This window comes from Marmota flaviventris, chromosome 1 (assembly GCF_047511675.1).
Source record: "Marmota flaviventris isolate mMarFla1 chromosome 1, mMarFla1.hap1, whole genome shotgun sequence".
Taxonomy (NCBI): domain Eukaryota; kingdom Metazoa; phylum Chordata; class Mammalia; order Rodentia; family Sciuridae; genus Marmota; species Marmota flaviventris.
In genome coordinates, this window is record NC_092498.1 from 32,309,931 (window position 1) to 32,331,387 (window position 21,457).

The following is a 21,457-nucleotide window of genomic DNA, read 5'->3' on the forward strand; positions in this document are numbered from 1 at the left end:
ATTGAGGGATTAACTAGAATCATCCCTAAGGTAAGAGCCTAGGCTTTAAAAGCAGTGATTCATGTAGGGGCTTCCTTTCAGTCATTCCTCCATTCAACCAATATTTACTGAATGCCTTAGTACCAGATACTCTCTGCATTCTACATTAATTTCCAGAAATTGTATTTCATCCTTTTTATTTCATTCAAAATAGTCATGGTCATATTCTGACTACTATATTTCATAGACTACTTACATTAAAAAATATTCTTAAACTGAATTGTTTAGAAAATTAACTATCACTAAAATAATAAATAATTATAAGTAAAACATTTTTACTTGATTTCACTATATATAGTAAGATTGTGAAATGGCATCCCTGGAGATATTAGGCTCCAATCATGCTTTGTTATTCTACGCAACCATCCTGTCCACTTTTACAGTACACAAACCCCTAACACTTGGTCTCTTGTTATGAGACATTCTCTAAATCATTTATCTAAAAACTTAAGAACTGTTGTTTGGTAATCACAAACAAGAAAAACAAAGTTTATATTTTTGGTGTGTATCTTAGAAATGATGACCAAAGAACTCTACTTAAATGACATGATTTCATAATAAAACAGAACGTAGTTAGCAGTAGCATTCAAATAATCTTGGAACAGTTTGAGAATATGGAATCTCACTTGCCATTCAAAGGAAAGAAAAAAAACAAGAAATTACTCTAAATAAATATTATTTATTTTCTTAATGTTTATAGCTAATTATAAAATGAAATAAAACTATTAAAATTGCAGCTATCCTTTTTGCAGAAATTTACAAACTTACCCTAAAATTCACATGAAAATTTCAAGAAACCCAGAGTAGGCAAAAAAAAAAAAAAATGTGACTAAGAAAAATAAATTTAGAGGACTCATAATTGATAATTTTAAAATTTACACAAAGCTACAATAATCAAGACAGTATGGCACTGACATAGAGACAGACATGATCAATGGACTAGAATTCAGAGTCTAGAAATAAACTCTAGTATTTAGTAAACCAATTATCATCACAGATACCAAAACAATTCAATGGGGAAAAATTTTTTACAACTAATGGTGCTAGAAAAACTACATATTCATGTACAAAAGAATGAAGTTTGATTCCCTATCTCACACCACATATACAAAAATAAATCAAAATAGATCAAAGAAGACCTCTGGTTTCTGATCCAGTAAATAAAAAGCTTGGAAGGTACTACACCATACTAACAACAAGTTTTTAAAAACTGAACAAATTGAGAAATAAACAATTATTTTTAGATCTGTAGGAGAAGAGAGTTCACAAGGCAAATGGCTGCCCCTAAATTTGGAGAGACCAATAGGCAAATACAGAGAATCACACTTTACTGTAGAAGAATCTTGCAAGTTAAAACCTCTGGAGAACCAGTGCTGGGGTAGGAAAACCTGAACTATAATTGATAGAGGCTCATTGTAGAAAAGTCTGACAGTTAAAACTCCAGAGGAATCCAGTTATTGGAAGCCCCTCTCCCTCAGCGACACGTACACACACCTATGTGAGTTTTATCTCCAGGAGCTCTACCAGGTTCTTATACTAATATTCACAGTCTGCTTTTGCTTTCAGCAGGAGGAGAGAAAAAATGTATTATGTATTAAAATACATAAAATCATTCTGTTCTTCTTAACAAGACTTGTCTTTAAGAGAAACTTACCAGAGACTAACCTGCTAGGGATATATTAGAGCCTAACTGACTGGGGAAGGGAAATAACCAACTATGACCAGCTCTATCCTTCCACAAAGAGAAAGGTAAATGCCCAATTCCAGGCTACTTCAGCCATTGTGTCCAACATAAAGTGTAGTTCACATGAGAGGCACGGGTGATAGTCACAGTTCAGAGACATAAGCTCATTAAAAGACAAAGAAATAATCCATGACTATAGAATGGTTCCCTGCCACCACATCTCATAACTAAAGGCCGTAATTTATTTCTATTTACCCAACATTAGTCCAGTTATCAAGAAAAAAATTACAAAATTTACTAAATGCATAGCTTGATGGGACTGAATAAGCATCAGAAACACACTCTCGAAGATATCAGGAATGCTGAAGTCATCAATATGAAATCAGAACAACTACTACTAATATGCAAAGAACTCTAATGAATAAAGTGGACCGGCCTTGTAAGAAATGTTAAAAGAAGTTGGTTAGAGCGACAGAAAATGATATAGGTCAGAAACTCAGATGCTTATAAAGAAAAGTGGGGCATCAGAGAAGGAATAAGTGAAGCTAAAATGAAAACTTTTGTTTTTATTATTCTTAATTGATACAATAGACAATAACTTGTTCAAAATAATAATAGCAACAATAACACTTATATATAGCTAAGTGTGTATGGGTGCTTATATATAAGCAAAATGGTTGAAAGCTATGTTACAAGAGATGTGAGGGAGGAACAGGGACTATTTTATTATTGCAAAATATTTGTACTATCATGAAGTTTTACAGTGTTACCTGAAAGTGGACTTGGATTAGTTGTACATACATATTGCAAGTTCTAAGGCAACCACTAAAAAAGGGAGAAAAAGAAGTATAATATGTAGGAGGAGAAAAAATGGCTCAGGAGGCTAAGACTGGAGGATTGTGAGTTCAAAGCCAGCCTCATGCTAAGCAACTCATTGAGACCCTGTCTCAAAAAAAAAAAAAAAAAAAAAAAATAGGGCTGGGGATGTTGCTCAGTGCTTGAGTGGCCCTGAGTTCAATCCCCAGTACCAAAAAAGAAAAAGAAAAATCCCAATTAAAATTAAAAAAGTAGAAAACAAAAATATGAAAACGAACAAGGGCAACTAATAGAAATATAGTAGATAGTAATTTAATTAATAGTTATTTTAAATAGCAATGGTCAAATTCACCATTTGAGACAGATTGCCAGAGATTTTAAAAACAAAATACAATTATATGTTTTCTATAAGAAATCTATTTTAACTATAAAAACACACCAATGAAAGTACACGGGTGGAGAAAGATATGGCATGCTAGCACTAATCAAAAGAAAGTGGGAATGAGGCTGGGAATATAACTTCGTAGTAGAACATGCACTTATTATGCACTGGGTTTAATTCTAAGCACAAAACCAACACAATAGTAGGAATAGCTATAGCAAGGAAAGTTGTCATGGGGGAAAAATGGGTATTACCTACTAAAAAAGGCATCAATTCTCCAATAACATAAAACAATCCTTAATGCATTTTGTTAAATAATAGACCGTCAACATACATGAGTCAAAAACTGATAAAAACTGCAAGGAGAAATGGATGAATTCACTATGATAGAGATTTCCATATTCTTCTATCAGAAAGAATACTGCTGGACACAGCCAGCAGATGGAAAATCAGTACACACATAGTTAAGCTCAACATCATCTATTAGATTAACTAGATATCCATAGAGTATGCCATCCAATAACAACAGCAACAAACATTCTTCCCTAGGTCACATGGAACATTCACCAACATTCTGGGCCATAAACACACCTAAAAAAATTGAAAAGTATAGATAGCATGCAATATCATGCTCTCAGATCCCGGTAGAATTAATTAGACATTAAGATAAAAAAAAAAAAACTAGAAAATTCTAAAGTACTTGGAGATTAAGCAAACACACTTCTAAATACGCATGTATCAAAGAAGAATCTTAAGAGAAATTTTTAAATATTTTGAATTAAATGAATTGAATGAAAATATATCAAAATTTGTGGAATGCAGCAAAAGCAATACTTGGCAATGAATTACGGCATAGAAAGTATATATCAGAAAAAAGAGAGACCTAAAATCAATTAGCTAAGCTTTTAGCTTAGGGAACTAGGAAAAGAACAAAAGGTTAAATCCAAAGTACAGAGAAGAAACAATAAAATTATAGAAGAAAGTTGGGCATAGTGGCACACGCCCATAATCCTAGAGACTTGGAAGGCTGAGACAGGAGTATTGCAAATTCAAGGCCAGCCTCAGCAATTTAGCAAGGTCCTAAGCAATATAGTGAGACACTATATCAAAATACAAAATACAAAAGGCTGGGGATGTGGCTCAGTGGTAAACTGCCTCTGGGTTCAATTTCACTATCAAAAAGAGAGAGAAGGAGAGAAATAAAACGGGGTGGGGGGGATTAATTAAACTGAAACAGCTAGTTCTTTGGGGGGGGGCAATAAAACTGATAAACCAGGAAAACTGGAAAGAGAGAATTTCTAATACCAAAAATAAAGGACAGACATCATTAGAGATATTATGGGTATAAAATAATAATCAAAGAATATCACGAACAACTCTATATCCACAAAGTTGATAATTCAGATGAAATAGAAAAATTCCTTGGTAGAGACAACCTGTCAAAAAACTCATACAAGGAGAAATAGACAATATTTACAGGTTTTATCAAGTAAACAAATTGAATTAATAAATAATAAATAAAGCTAAAAAATGAGCTTCCAAATAAAAAAGAACCAGGCCTAGAGGGGTTCATTATTGCATTCTTCCACATGTTTAAGGAAGAAACTGCACAAATTCTCTAAAATCTCCCAGAAGATTGAAGTCAAAAGAATATTTTCTACACCATTTTTTTTTTTTTTTTGCTTAAACAACATAAATTTATTTCTCATAGATCTAGAGTCTGGAAAATGTGAGACGAGGGTTCTACACCATTTTTTAAGGCCTACATTTTAATACTAAAATCAGACAAAGACATTATAAGAAAACAAAAGACCAATACCTCTCATGAAAATAGATACCAAATTTTCAACAAAATATTAGCAAATTGAGTCCAATTTTGTATAAAAGAAATTATAAACAATGACCAAGGAGTTATGCAAGGTTAGTTCAATAATTGAAAATAGATCAATATGATTTATCAGATTAATGGAATAAAGAAGGAAAAACACATAATCTTATTAGTAAATAAAAAGAATTATCTATTAATTAAGCATTATCTATTATTAAGCATGATCCTATTAATAGAAAAAACATTTTAAAAAATCCAATATCCATGCATGATAAAAACTCTCAGTAAACTAGGAATACAGGGGGAACTTCCTTAATTTAGTACAGATTATTTACAACAAACAAACAAACAAGAAGAAGAACAAAAAGCCTTACAGCTAACATTACACCAAATGGTGAGAAACTGAGATCTTTCCTATTAATATCAAGAACAAATCAAGATGTCACGTCTCACTACTAGTTTTGAATGTCATAATGGAAGTCCTAACTAATGCAATAAAAAAAGGAAATTAGGGGCTACGGTTGTAGCTCAGTGGTAGAGGGCTTGCCTACCATGCATGAGGCACTGGGTTCAATCCCCCCACCACATAGAAAAAAAAACAAATAAAATAAAGGTATTGTGTCCATCTACAACTAAAATATATGTATATATTAAAACAAAGAAAAGGAAATTAAAAGTATACAGATTTGGAAGGAAGAAATAAAACAGTCTTTGTTCAATAAATGATATGATACAAAAGAACAGATTTAAAAACCCCTAATAGGTCTGTAAGATTGTAGAATACAAAGGTTAATATACAAAAGTGAATTATTTCCCTACATATCAGGATGAATAGGTGGAATTTGAAATTAAAACACCATTCCACTTACATTAGCATTCAACAAAAGTAAATACTTAAATAAAACAAAATGTGTACAAGATACAGATGAGTAAAATTATAAAACTCCAATAAAAGAAATCACAGAACTAAATAAATGGAGAGACATTTATTCTCATGTTCTCTTCCATGGATAGGAAGACTCACCACTATCAAGATATCATTCTTCCCTAATTAATCTACAGAGCCGATATAGTTCCAATAAAAATCCCAGCAAATCATTTTGTGGATACAGACAAACTTATTCTAAAGTTCACATGGAGAGACAAAAGACAAAGAATGTCCAACAGGATACTGAAACAGAAGAACAAGTTGGAGAACTTATACTACCACAACTCAAAAATTCCTGAAAGCTACAATAATCAGAGTGGTATTGTACTAACAAATAATAGGAGATATATATATATATATATATATATACACACATACATACATACACACACACACACACACACACACATATATATATATATATAAATTATTTTGTGTATATATATGCACAAAATGTATATGTATACATATACACATATGTATATATACACAAAATTAAAAATAATAAAATAAATATAAATAAATAAAATTAAAATAATAGGAGAATAGTTAATGGAACAGAACAGAGACCCCAGAAACAGACTCACATAAAATTGATCTTTGACAAAGGAGTCAAGAAAACATATTGGAAGAAATTAAGTCTTTTAAATAAATGATTCTAAGCATCTGGACATATACCTGAAAAAAAATAAAACTAGACACAAACCTTATACCCTTCACACATATTAATTCAAAATGGATTATAAATCTAAGTACAAAATGAAAAACTATAAAACTACTAGAAGATAACAGAAAAAATCGGTATAACCATGAGTTTAGTGATAATTTTTTAGATATAACAGCCAAAGCATGATTCATGAAAAACAAAGAACTGATAAGATGGACTTCATTAAAATTAAAATTTCTGCCCTGCAAAATACATGTCAAGAAAATGAGAAGACAAGCCACAGCCTGGGAGAAATATTTGCAAAACACATAACTGGTTTTCAGAAAAACCTGTTATTCAAGATACACAAAGAACTCTAAAACAATAAATGAAAAACCTGATGTAAAAAATGAACCAAAGATCTTAACAGACCCCTCACTTAAGACATATGATGGCAAATAAGCATATGAAAAGATGCTTCCCACACATGTCATCAGGGAAATTCAAACTAAAATAACAACGAAATATAACCATGTATTCAAATCCAGAACATTGTCAACACCAAATGCTGGTGAGGATACAGAGTAACAGGTGCTTTCTTTCACTGCTGATGGAAATAAAATATGGTACAGCCACTTTGGAAGATAGTTTGGTTGCTACTTACCAAACTAAATATACTCTTCCCTATGATCCAGTTATCCCTCTCCTTAGTATTTTACCCACAGGAGCTGAAACTTAGGTCCATACAAAAACCTGAACACAGATATCTACAGCAACTTTTTAAAATTTGTTCTAATTATTTATACATCATAACAGTAGAATGCATTTTGACATCATACATATATGGAGTATAACTTCTCATTCTTGTAATGTCTGGGAACTATGTAATAATGTCCAATTCATTCTACTATCCTTCCTACCTCATGTTCCCTCCCCTACCTTCACTCCCCTCTGCTATTCTAAAATACCTCTATCCCCCCAACACCCTAACTGTGAATTAGCATCTGCATATCAGAGAAAACATTTGGCCTTTGGTTTTTTGGTATTGGCTTATTTTTCTTAGCAAGATATCCTCCAGCTCCATTCATTTACCTGCAAATGCCATAATTTCATTCTTCTTTAAGGCCGAGCGAGTAATATTACACTGTGTATATATACCACATTTTCTTTATCTATTCATTTGCTGAAGGGCACCTAGGTTGTTTCCAAAGGTTAGCTACTGCGAATTGAGCTGCTATAAACATTCATCTGACTGCATCACTATAGTATGCTGATTTTAAGTCCTTTGGGTATATACTAAGGAATAGGATAGCTTGGTCAAATGGTGGTTCTGTTCCAAGTTTTCTGAGGAATCTCCATACTAATTTCCATAATGGTTGCACTAATTTTCAGTCTCACCAGCAATGTATGAGTGTAACTTTTCCCCCACATCCTTTCAAACATGGCTGCATTCTGCCTGGAGTGAGATGAAATCTTAGAGTAGTTTTGATTTGCATTTCTCCAATTGCTAGAGATGTTGAACATTTTTCAAATATTTGTTGATTAATTGTATTTTCTCCATCTTGGGACATCAGCCAGGGTCTATTGAAACTTTATTCATAATTGTCAAAACTAAGGGGCAAAAAAAAAAAAAAAAAAAAAAAAACCTAAGGGGCAACCAAGATGTCCTTTAGTTGGTGAATAAAGTGTGGTATATATCCAGAATATGAACTACTATTCAGTGCTAAAAAAGAATGAGCAATCAAGCCATGAAAAGACATGGAAGAAACTTAAATGCATATATAAAAGAAGCTAATCTGAAAGAGCTAAATATTGTATGATTCTGACTATATGACATTATGAAGAAAGCAAACTATGGAAACATTAAAAAGATTAACAGACCCCTCACTTAAGACATATGATGGCAAATAAGCATATGAAAAGATGTTTCCTACACATGTCAGGGGGTAGGGGAGAAAAAAGGGATGAAGAGATGAAGCATAGATGATTTTTAGGGCAGTGAAATTATTCTGTATGATATTATAAAAGTGTATATAGGCTGTTATATGTGTCCAAAACCTACAATGTATACCACCCAAAGTGAAAACTAATGTAAACTATGCACTTGGGATGATGATGTGTCAATTGAAGATTCATCAGTTACAACAAATAGACCATTCTGGTGGAGGATGTTGATACTGGGGAAGGCTATGCATGTGTTAGGACAGTGTTTTATATGGGAAATCTCTGTATCTCTGTTAAATTTTTCTGTAAACCTAGAAATCTTCTAAAAATAGTCTACTTAAAAATAGGTATCAAAGACTAAAATTAAAAGTGAAAACTATGAAATTCTGAGAAGACAACAGGCATAAATCTTTGTGACGTTGGATCAGGCAATAGTTTCTTAGATGTGACATCAAAAACTCCAGAAATAACTGAAAAAAATATATATATATAAGTAAACTTTATCAAAATTAAAATATTTTATGTTTCAAAAAATATCAAGAAAGTAAATACAACTCACAGAATGGGAGAAAATACTTGCAAATCATCATTTATCTGATAAGAGACCTGTATCTAGAATACATAAAGGATTCTCATAACTTAAAAGAGACAAATAATCCTATTAAAGTGGCAAAGAATCTGAACAGACACATCTCTAAAGAAGACATATGGAAAGATGCTCAACACTGGCTATTAGTAAGGTAGAAATTGAAACACAATGAGATACCTACCACTTCATTCCCACTAGGAGAGCTATAATGAGACCCTGTCTCAAAACAAAAATAAAAAGGATTGTGAATGTATTTAAGTAACATAGTTTCCCTGGGTTCAATCAGCAGTGTTGAAAGTACAAAAACAAAGAAACAAACAACAATAACAACAACAAAGTGATAAAAGCCAGCACTGGTGAGGATGTGAAGGAATTGGAATCCTCCTACTCTGCTGTTGAGAATGTAAAATTGTATAACTGCTTTGGAAAAACAGTCTGGCCATTCCTCCAAAGGCGAAATACAAGTTACTGTATCACCCAGCAATTCTATTCCTAAGGATATACCTAAAAGAAATGAAAATAATGTCTATGCAAAAACTTGCACATAAATGTTCAAAGCAATATTATTAATGATGGTCAAAAAGTGTAAACAATCCAATAGTTCACCAATTTTTAAATGGATAAACAAAACATAGAATAGCCATACAAGAGAATAAATTCAGCAATAAAGAGAAATAAAATCCTGATCTACAACATAAATTAAACTTGAAAACAACAGTAAATGAGAAAAAGCCAGTTACAAGGACCATATATAATGCATGATTCCATTCATCTGGGATGTCCAAAATATACAAGTTTATAAAACAACAAGTAAATTTGTAGCAGCCAAGGGCTGGTGGGGGTGGTGGGGCATTAAGTTACTGCTTATGAGTATGCAAATGAAGATGAGGGATTTTGAGATGACAAAAATGTTCTGAAATTATTACAAAAATGTGTGTATTTACTAAAAACCACAAAATTGTATGTGTTAAATAGGTGAAGAGCTTAATATGTGAATTGTATCTTAATAAGCTGTTGTTTTAAAAAAGAAATGAAATAAAAATGTACCACAAAAATTAAAAGCTAGTAAGAAATAACTATGAAGTCATGGCTGACCCTGAGATGACAACTGTGTTCCAGGATACAATAACAAAAATTCATTTGCTCTTTATGTCAAATTTATATTAGGACTTAAATTTTATTTAAAAGAACATTTTTTAAAACTATGGCACCTTTGGGAAACAAATATTAAACAAAGGACTGAAATTAATGATCAAATTTAAAATGCAGAAAAAAAACTGAGGCGAGAAACTAGTGGAAAAGTTTTTAGATGATCACTGAATATAAACACATTCCATTTAAACAAGTTAATACTTTTAAGCTTCACATAAAGCCAATTTCTATCTTATTACCTGCTTGGCCAACACCATATTTTTTCTTTGTTAATTGTGAAATATGTTTGTAAACAGAGACAAATGGATGTTTCTTGCAACTGTTAACAGCCCTCTTGCTTGAACATGACAGTAATTTGCATTTATAATAAGATTTTTAATTAATTTATTTAAAGACAACATAAATGGGCATAAGAGTTTTTGGTGCTGTGCAATGTTTTTTTTCTCTTAAATTATAAAAGCAATATAATAATATTACAGAAAACTTAGGATATAAAAACAAAACTCATTTATATTACCAAGCTAACTATTTTCATTTTCCAATGTACCTTGCAGAATATTTTTCAAATGCTTATATTTTAACATAATTGCAATCATTTCTAAAATATAATTTTGTATCTGCTTTTTTGCTTAATGCATCATAAGCATTTTCCATATTGTAGTCTTCATAATTATAGCTTTATGGCAATATAATTTTTTAAGTGCACATGATTTATTCAGCAATTATTTCAGAGTTGGACATGTAGTTGCTTCCAATTTTTTGATGTTATAAATAATATTGTAAAGACTCTCTCTGCATATTCTTTAATGTTACTATCTTAAAAGAGATGCCTAGATGTGGAAACATTTTTATGACAGTTGACATGTACTGCCAAATTACTTTCATCTGCAGTTGGATGATCCATAAACTTCTCTAACTTAATATGTTCCGAACTGAGCTCATCATCACCCCACCCCACCTCCACCTGTTCCCCCTTCTGTCTCCTTCTCCCTCTGTGATTGGCATTCCCAGATGCTCAAGTCATGAACTCAAGCACCATCATCTTTGACTCTTCTCCTTCTCTCTGCATTTCAATCCATCATCAGTCTCTGACATGTACCCTGAAATAACTCTCAGGCACATGTGTCCACTTTATTCCATTTCCCTGCTACAACTCTGGTTCTAGTCACCATAACCTCACACAGGGAATAAAGCAACAGCACTGTAACCTTTCTCCTTAAACCCAGTCTTTGCCATTGTCCTAAGGGAGCCCTTTGCTGAATGAATGAATGAATAGCATTTTACGAGTTAAAAACACAAAAAAGAACACAAATATTATGTTCAAGAGCAGTAGGTGTTGAATTTGCCTTACAAGTTAAAAAAAAAAGTAAATTTATTATTTCCTTTGTAGAATGAGTAAGTTTGAACATGTTGTCTTTTTAAAATAAATACATAAATTGTATGAGGCCTTATGTAATAAGAACAACTCTACACTATACATGCTAAAATTACATTTTTCAAAATCTGTTTGCCTTTTAGCTAAGTTTTTGATATGAAGAAATTTAAAATTTTTATGCAGTGAAATGAGGATGATCTTTAACTTTTTGACCTTAGCACATATGTGTTTTCAATATTTCAAATGTGTGTTATTGGCTTAGATGGGGTTATATTAGCAAGTGCAAGGCCCTCAATGAATATTAACAAAACAGGGTGCTTCAAAATGGTAGGAAATCGTGTACACTAGATAGAATTGTTTCTTATGAAGAATTTTTTCTTCCAATTTGAACAATTCAGTTTTCCTCCCTTGATGTAGAATGTATTTACTAAGGCCTTTGAACATCCAATGTGAAGGACCAAGTAAAAGGCAAATAATTTAATTCAATCTCTGCTTTTTTCATCAACAGCCAGATAAATAAATCCAGTGACTGTGTGTTTTTCCCTAATTGTCCAACTCATGAATACATTCTACCTGTTATTTTGTGCATAAAAAAGTTACAAGACCAACTTGGAAGAATGTGTCCATATACATGTCCCAGGTCCCTGGAAACACCTGAGCGGCACAGGACTTTTTGCCTTTTTCCTCACCCCACTTCTTTGTTCTGCACAAAGAACAAAGGGATGTGATTATTCCTTAGAGAAGTAAGGGTTTTAAAGGCTCTAAATTCTGTAAGAATTGGCTTGAATGCTCACATTCCTCTCATTTGTGTTTCCCTGGCAGAAAACATGGACGTCACTAGGTCACCTAAAGTCCCAATACCTATCTCATTACAGCATTTCTTCATTCAGTCTTACCCTAACTCCACAAGTGTGATCTTTTCTAAAATAAAAACTTAAACATCAACCATTTTCTGCTACAGTCCCTAATGCTTCAGGATAAAATTCACAACTTTTCCTAGCTTACAAGGCCTTCATGGTCTCTGGTCTTTGTCCTCTGTATAACAATCACTTCTGAATCCCTTTCCCCAACTTCTACACTAAGTATGTTTTCAATTCCATTACACTCTCCTCAGAGTTCCCCTTCCTCATATTCTCCACAGGCTAATTGGTACTCATATTCCAACTCAGATCATGCTTCACTTCCTCTGTGAACCTTTCCAGCCACAGACAAGAATGAGAAAGGAGCCCTTTCTGTGAACACCTCACAACACTGACTTCAATTATCTGATTACTTACCTAGTCCCTATAAGCTTGTGAGCATAAGTTGTATTTTTTAAAGTCACTGTGCCCCACGGACTAACACAATATTCTCCCACTTAAAAAAAGAAAATACTTAATTTTAAATTATGGGGAAAAATGGCAGAACTTAGAATAGATATTAAACATAGAGTTGCATAGATCTAATTTATTTTTGCTATAAAAATGGACTTAAATGGGTTTCTACTTTAAAGGCATCTTCAAACATTCCTATTTCATGTTACCACTTTTCCAAAAAATAAAGGATATTTGCACCAAAAATATAGGAGGGACATTATTTAAGGATAATAAGTAATCCTATAAATTATCAAGCATGAGGATAATTTCAGAATTCTACAGACTGGCTCAGGATATGACTTTCCATTAGACCAATATGTGACAGCTATTGACTTACATCCTTTTCCTCAAGCACAACTTTTCACTGAGGACTCTGACATAAGGCAAAAATCAGATGATTACTTAGAGTATTTTTTTTTTTTTGAGATGGTCTAGAAAACAAAGTAGGATTATCTGTTGCTGATTGAGGCTAGATCTACATGCTTTGGTAACTAGAGGAAATAGTGGTAGCTTTGACAATCTCTTATGAAAAGTGAGTATATTCTTTAATCCTCACACCCAATCATTCCCTTCATAGTCACCATTTACACCACATCATTCACCAGTGGTTGGCAGCTATGACATGCCTAGAATGAAATATGAACCTGCTCTTCTTTCCACCAGCTTTATCCCAGGCTAAATACATCCACAAGTCCTCAGTCTCTGGCTTGGTGTCAGGAGCAAAAGCAGCACCAAGAACATGCCCAGAGACAGCACAGTTGCACTGGGGTTATGAATCTGGCAAGTGAAAATGAATCTTTTCAGAGGGCTCAACCTTCCTTTGCAGAAGCTTACTCACTTTGAAATAAATCTTTATAATTGTTTTCTATTTGATTTAGAAGTTTGAAAGCTGTCAATGAGTTCTATAAAGATGAAAAAATACACATCAAGAAGGGTGAGGAGATGGGATGCTGCAGAATGGGTTCTTAATGATTGATATTTAATGACCCATTAGGCTATAGAAGGACACTTAATGTATCCAAGTAAATCCTACTACTTGTATATAGTGTTAGACCCCTTGGATAGAGTCTACTACTAAGAGCTACACACAGTCATCTGCTGTTTATTTGATTATGTATACCAAATAAGGAAAAATATGCAGTTAGTAGATTGTGGCTGCCATGACATACTCTAAGTATTAAGCAGAACACATTTATTAGGTGCTTGGTTAATACTTCTGAAGCATATAGATACATTTTTAAATAATTTTAGAAAAGCAAGGGAATCAATTTCTTGGCTATCTCTGATCCTCACTCTTAGTTTTTATAGTATTTCATTTTTTTAAAAAAAAGGATCTATAGTCTATGATATTTTCATAAGAAAATACAAAGGCTAAAGGTATATTAAGTGAAGTAAAACCACAATATACATCACTAAAAAGGAAGGAAGGCACCAACAATGAGTTAAGCACAGAATGTATTTCTAAATTTAAGGCAATAGAGCTTAAAAAAATTGTTTTTGTAACTATGACCTTAGATGCCAACTAAAGAAAACATGCAAAATCATTCCCAGGGATAAACTTTTCTTTTGGAATTACACTTCAAGTAGGATCCTATTTCATTGGGGCTTGTATAGGAACACTGAAGTAATAGAGTTGGCATTGGGTACAATTTATAGAAATGCTATTTTTAAAGACTTCTCATATGAATACTTTGTAAAGGTTAAGGCTTAACATTAAATTAAAACTCATGGAAAGCATTTCAAGTTTGGAAGGGATCTGAGACAAGAGTCTAAATAAATGCCACAGGACTGACTCTCTCAAATAGCTGACAGCATATGCCACCCTCTAGCAGGTGTTGGGGGTCAGTCAGCTAATGATTGAATTCTCAACAAGTACTTGGAGGACGAAAATTCTGTTCTTAATTTAGAGTCACATGCTCAGGCCCAGCCCTAAGCTCAAAAAATAAGAATCTCTAAGTTGTATCAGAGGCTAGCAACCTATCTGTATTTTTAATCATGTTTTACTGGTGATTCTCAAGCTGGACATGGTTGGGAAGCACCACTTTAGGTCAGTTTGGTTTAGAGATTGCTTAGTTGAATTTAGTTTAGTTTAGATTCTAAAAGTGGTGTCTGTATGACTGACTAGAGAAGGAGTGAGCCCAAGAGAAAATGTAACTATGAAAGACTTTACTAGTACTTGGTTTTCCTACTGTTTTCTCCACCATTTTCTCAGTACAGTGCTGAGAATTGGACCCAGGGGTGCTTAACCACTGAGCTACATCCCTTTTCTTTTTTTTTTTTTCCTTTTTTTATTTTGAGACTGGGTCTCACTAAGTTACCAAGGCTGGCCTCCAACTTTCAATTCTCTTGCCTCAGCCTCCCCAGTATCTGGGGTTACAGTTGTGTGCCACCTCGCCTGGCATGGTGGTTGTTTTAACAATCATCAAGGGACACAATAAGAAAACTACTGAAAAAGCTCCATATTGGAAGAATTTTTTCAGAAGGATTTCCCTGCTCATCTGGTTCCCTGGTTCTACTTTTTTAATTATTCAGTAGGAAACAGGTTCGTATTTTAACTCTACAGTGAAAATTCGAGCTTTAGAGTTATATTTTCATATAGAAAGTCAACCAGCACAGAGACAAGAGATAAGCCAACTATTTTCCTCAAAGCACTTCTTACATGTGCTTGAGTGACTTCAAAATCCATTGCTATCCCATAGAAGATAAACTTAATTCTGAAATTAAGTTGGACTTCACAGATCACTGCTTTTCTCCATCCCCCTTCTGCCTACTCCCTCAAACTTCATTTATTTGTATTTGTGATCTTTTCTGTTATTTCCAACAAAGTTCTCTTCAAAGCTGCCCTGAAATCTAATTCTTACTAATCCAGGTATCCTAGTTAATTTCAGATATCACCTGTATGAAAGTGTGACCAGGATTATGGATGAAGAAGTTAGAAAGAGAACATGTTGTGCAAAATGTGATTTATTCCACATACTGTACTTATAGAGGATTGGGGGGAAAAGCAATTCTGTATCAACATACAGATTAGAAATTAAAGATGGAAGGTTTGGCTCGATATTGACACTGATGCTTTCAATTTACCAAGGCAGCAGTGTCATTGACTCCTCCAAGGCTACAGGTCATACTTTGTATTCCTACTGCTTGAAAATTGACAAATCCCTTTTAAATGCTTTGTCTAGTTTAATCACTATAACAACCCTGCAAGAAAGTGTTTCCCCAAGGAACAGAAGAAGAAATTGAGGCCCAGAGGACTTCAGCGTTTGCCTGATGTCACCCAGTCTGTGAGTGACAAGGCCAGGCTTTAGGCTCTCGTGTCACAGGAATGGTTTCAAATCCACTCCAGCTATCAGTCACCAACACATGGTGGAAAGAATGTTAAAGGCGAAGAAATAGTTTCCTAGAATAAAGTTACAGCAGTCAGTGCATCCTTCTACAGCAGATAACTGGGGCATCAATTTCCTTTGAAATTCATGGCCCTAAATAATCAGCTTCTCTAAAGAAGGTACAAAAGACTTGGTGCTATAATTTATTATGCTGATCTGATCTACAATTAGATTTCACAGGACCTGAGACTCCAGATTTAAAGAACCATTAATATAACCTCTTTTGTCAATATAGAAAATTGCTAGTATGTTGATATCTTTACAATATCTGTTTTTTATTAAAAAGAAAAATGTAATAGGCCATCTTCCATCTACAGTAAGTTTGATGAGAGCACCATGTTTAAAAATCCATAGTTAAGGCAATGAGATAAAGGTCTGCTTACCCCTCCTTCATGTCATTAATGGGAAGCGGCACCCTGCCGCCCCTGTCTAGGGCCGACGTGATGTTTATAGCATTCAGGCGCTCAGGCTGCCACACATTCTTCACTGCCCCCAGAAAGTCTCCAAGAACCTCACTGGCCAACATTTCTTCCACATTCATATTTTTAATGAAGAATTCTGCTTGATACGGCAACGGGAAGTCTATTTTGTTTGTGAAAAAAGGGCACACATGATGTTAATAAAGTAGTCTTTTTAAAGGGAAACAAAAATAATTTGATTTCTGTTAAGTTCTGTCACAACTCTGGCAGTAGGAGTGATACTAAAACAATCAGTCCTCCACTCCCACTGGTTGAACATCCTTGGATTAAACCAACTGCAGATCAAAAATACCTTTAAAAATTTTATCTGTCCTCAACATGTACAGGGTTTTTCCCTAAAAAAATATACTATTCCCATGGCATTTACACTGTATTAGGTATTATAAATAATCTAGAGTTGAATTAAAGTATAAGAGAGGAGATATATAAGTTATGTGAAAACACTGTGCCATTTTCTATGAAGGTTGAGCATTTGCAAATTTTGGTGTCCCCTGGGGTCTGGAAATAAAACCCCTGTGAACACCAAGGGACAAGTGTTTAACACACCTTAAACACAGAACTGCGTCTACAATATAATAACATCTAAAGGCAATTTATGATTGTAGAATTTGTTCCAAAAAAAAAAGAAAAACTAAATCTGTGTTTTTAATTTATAATATTACTAATATTGTTTAGAGTATTCTAAAACATTCCTTTTAATGCAATAAACACTGATTATATATACAACACGAATTCTAAATGCCAGAGCAATTCTACTATTTTGATCACTATGATTAAATATTCTAGGAAAACTATAAAGTTCTCATGCAATTCCATGTCTCACATTGTTAGAGATTTAGTTAGCTTTTTTCATCCCAAAGTTTCATCAGAATTCTCCTTTAAACACTTCAAAATTAATATTTCAATCAACCCAATATCAAATTCAGATTGTCAATGTAAAAACCTCTAAATAAATATAAAACCACTTCAGCTTCTCAAGTGTTACTCTTGAATTACTAATCATGTTTATATCCTATGTTTTGATTGTTCTATTAAGATAAAATAGATTTCTTTTTTATTTAATACTATTTTTGTAATAATAAAATTTCATTTTTTAAAAAGTATTTCACAAGGCAGACCAAAATCAGAGAATTAGATGAATTATAACATAATTCTCCCTACAGGAATGAGGGTGGATTCTTGTATTTTTCCTTAGGCTTTTAAGATGGGAAACCTCATCTTTAGAAAAGTCCAAGAGCTTACAATAATTTGAACTTACCCCATGTGATTTTTCCTAAGCTAAAGGATAAAGGATGTCTCTAAAGTACTCAGCAAAGTTCCAAACATGTAGTAAGAACTTATGGAAGACTAATACTTGAACTTTTATTATAATGATATGAAAAGGCTGGTTATCTGAAATCTTACTTTAAAATGACAGGAAAATATTTCCAGACTTTACAAAGATTTAAAGTCCCCAATAGTAATTATACTATGGGTATCTTCTGATTTATTTCAACAAACTTCTTGAATCCATAAAGTTTTTTTCCACTCTTATTTACCAAATGAAAAATAAAAATAACATACTTAGCACCTGAAATCTTGATGATCTCATTTCTTATGGAACCTCCTTGACATTAAAGGACACTGGATGCCAGAGTTGAAGTCAGAGAACTGGTTTCAGAGTTTACAACAAAGTTGTCCAGAGCATGGTCATCTCTTCCTAAAGACTTAGTCCTTCAAGGCTCTAGTCACAGAAAGTTCTTTACTTATCTCCTATACTGTCATTAATTCTCCTTGTGATTTTTTTTTAGATTTGCACACAAAAAAAATTTTGTTAATGCACAGCCTATCTTGCAGTCTTCTAAAATATAATTTATTCTCTTTCATGCAGATAAATCTCCTGTTTATACACATTTCTTTTCTACTAGAGATAATCAGTATCTTAATGATAGGACATTTCCCCCCATGCCTAGAAATATTCATGTAAAAATGAATAATAAAGAGTTTCTTGATGATAAATAATATTATAAATAATACTAAGTATAGTTTTAATGTCAGAAGTCTATCATTCTTCATTTCATTCAGTGTTTTTACATTTAGTTTTTTTAAAAGTTTGTAAAATTTCTTTCATATGATTAGTGCTACTTTTTGGAGAAGTGTTGTTTGGCTTCTCTTGATCCCTGCTCCATGACTCCCTATTTGATCCCCACTGTGAAGCCTGTTGCTACCACCACACCCCTCAGAGACTTTGGGCTAAACAGCTGCCTGCTGTCTACTGGGCCAAGAGCTGCTGTCAGGCCTCCCAGAGATGAGTCATAGCAGCTTTCTAACTCTGGGGAAATCCCATGCCTGCTATATTCGGAAATCACAGAGGCCAAGAGAACAGTAGGCCAACAGATTGGTGGCAGGCCTCTGAGGCGCTAAACCCAATTTAGAGAATCACTTTATGTACTCTCCTTGAGCTCCATGCTGAGTGAGTCTACACGACTAATTTCCCATTAGGTCTCTCAAAACCAGGAGACAGCTGGGCAGGGAGTTGGACTGAGCATGATTACCCTGATTTACAATGTTGTTACTTCTTTTCCTAAACCTTATCTGGGACAAACAGCATGAGTGAAGGCCATGCTCAAAGATGCTCATCCTAGTGTGCACACATATTCTGTCTAGACCAGCAAGGACAAATGCATGACCTTTAAGTTCAGTGGTTTCCAAACAATTTTGGGTCACGGAACCACATATACAGGGCAGTGGAGCAGCTCTGCTTACCTAACATCAAAGTGGAGGCTTCCAAAAGCCCCTCTACTTTTTCTCCTTCATGTGCACAGCTTCAGAACCCCTGATTTAGATAAACCCCTACACAAACTTTAGATCTTTTGGTTATCTAGCAGTCTTCCATGCTTGTTGGGTCCCCATATATCAATAACAACACCTATTAAGAAGCCCTGTGTTCTGTTTCTACCCTACTGAGACTAGGCTGGAAAAGGAGGAAGGTCAAGCTGTAGACTAGTCAGTCTCAATTTATAGGAACTCCCATATTTGACAAAAAGTTTTGTGTCCCACTGAAAGCACATTGGATGAGATCCAATGGCCCAAGGCCACTGCAATATAACAGCATAACTCTTGTGATGTATTCCTGAGGAGAAAATTAAGTGTGTCATTATTCTGCTCATTAAGGGCATCCCAATACCAACAGGGACATCTCAGATTGGATACAAATATCCAATCACAATTGTAATCAAAACCAAAAATCTCCCTAATCCAAACATAAATTCCTATCAAAAGCCCTTGGGAAGTGGGAACATGGACAGGGAGTCCTCTGTCTAGGCCCATACAACTAAAGCTTGGACCTTAGTTTCATGTATGAAGGCCATTAACTTATACATTGATACTGCTAAAACACCTGGGAATATTTCACTTAAGGAGGTTCAAGTCTTCAAGTAGTCTCTCCATGTATGTATTATTAACTTTACTGAAATTGCTTTCTTTCATATTGTCTAAAGGCAGTTTTTTTTTTTTTTTTTTTTTTGGTTGTTGTTGTTTAGAACATAAGGGCATGGAGTTATTTTTGATGTTGTTTTTTATCAGTATATATATATTTTTTTCAAACACTTGCATATTTGCTGATGCAAGTGTTTAAAGGCAGTTTTTAACCCAGCCCTTACTGAATTAGTACATCCTAGTAAAATGTTTTGTGTTTGCATGCTTGTTTGTAATTGTTCTGGTAAACAGAAGCAAGAATTACCCTATAAAGAATGCATAATGGTTACTATTTTTAGAGGGGAATTTTTCCCGCTAGTTCCTCTCCTGTGGCCTTCACAAATGATGTATAGTACAGATAGGATCATCCCATGACTTAATAATTTCAACTACAAAGATTTTAATGGTGTGCACTCTTCCCAACTGCCAACATGGGGTCAAAATATTTGAAAGTGTAATTCTTGGAAAGGTTCCGTTGTCCCTAACTTCAAAATCCTAAGAAAATCACTTACCATTTGGGATATTTGTCTCTAAACTACATACAAACTGTTGTCATTATTGATATATGATTAGCTAATTCAGCAGGGAAATTGCCCCAAATTACAGTTTATCTTCATATACAAAGGAACTACTACCTATTGTAAATATTAAAGTAAAATAATAAAAGTAGCTAATAACTACTAACTGTGTACACTGTGATCTTTTCAAACACTTTTCAAGACTTATCTCAAAGAATCCTTACTACAGATATATAAGAGAAAATATGTTCCTGGTAGCATCTTACAAATGAAGAAAACAAGGGTTTAAGAAGTGGCATACTTGTTCAGCCCCCTATCCTTAGTTCTTCAGAGTAACATACCATGTTGTTTTACATATTTAGATATGTCTCAATTTTCTTTGCTACATTTACTACTTCATCAGTTGAATTAGGTTTGTGGTGTTTTAAAATTCTTAACTATATTTTATACAGTTATAAAAGATAATGAAATGCTTCTTGTAAATAAGGAAATGATCAACATATTTTTCCGTACCTACCTTCTGCTGACATTATATTAATTATCAAATTATGCCTTGCAGTCTCAAAGGTGCGCCTATTGTAGGCAGTTATCTATTAGAAAAGGAAAATCATATTAAAGAAGTGAAATGTTATTTGTAAAATGAAATTCATTAAGGACAAAAAGGAAAACAAATTGTCGTTCTTTCCATTTTCATTATTTGTTGATAAACTTACAATATATTTCTTTTCTGGGCAATAAAAACTCAGGGCTTTTAGCAATATTATAGGAAAATAAATAATTAGCAGGATCTACTTAACATGCTAAAACAAAAAGTTAAATGCAGAAAGACCTTTTCACATAATGGCCATTAAGTACAGGTAGTAATGCAGATGCATCATTA

General features: G+C 33.6%; 1 protein-coding gene across 2 annotated transcripts in view; it reads right to left on the bottom strand.

Moving 5' to 3' along the window:
• The window catches only part of Sgce (sarcoglycan epsilon), a 70,094-nt gene that overhangs the window by 17,921 nt on the left and 30,716 nt on the right, over window positions 1-21,457 (bottom strand). For both annotated transcript variants that reach the window (XM_027955445.2, XM_027955443.2), the window contains 2 exons: window positions 21,095-21,167; window positions 16,508-16,706 (listed from right to left, as the gene is read on the bottom strand). In XM_027955445.2, the coding sequence (XP_027811246.1) occupies window positions 16,508-16,706; window positions 21,095-21,167 (272 nt within the window). The remainder of the gene's footprint in view (window positions 1-16,507; window positions 16,707-21,094; window positions 21,168-21,457) is intronic.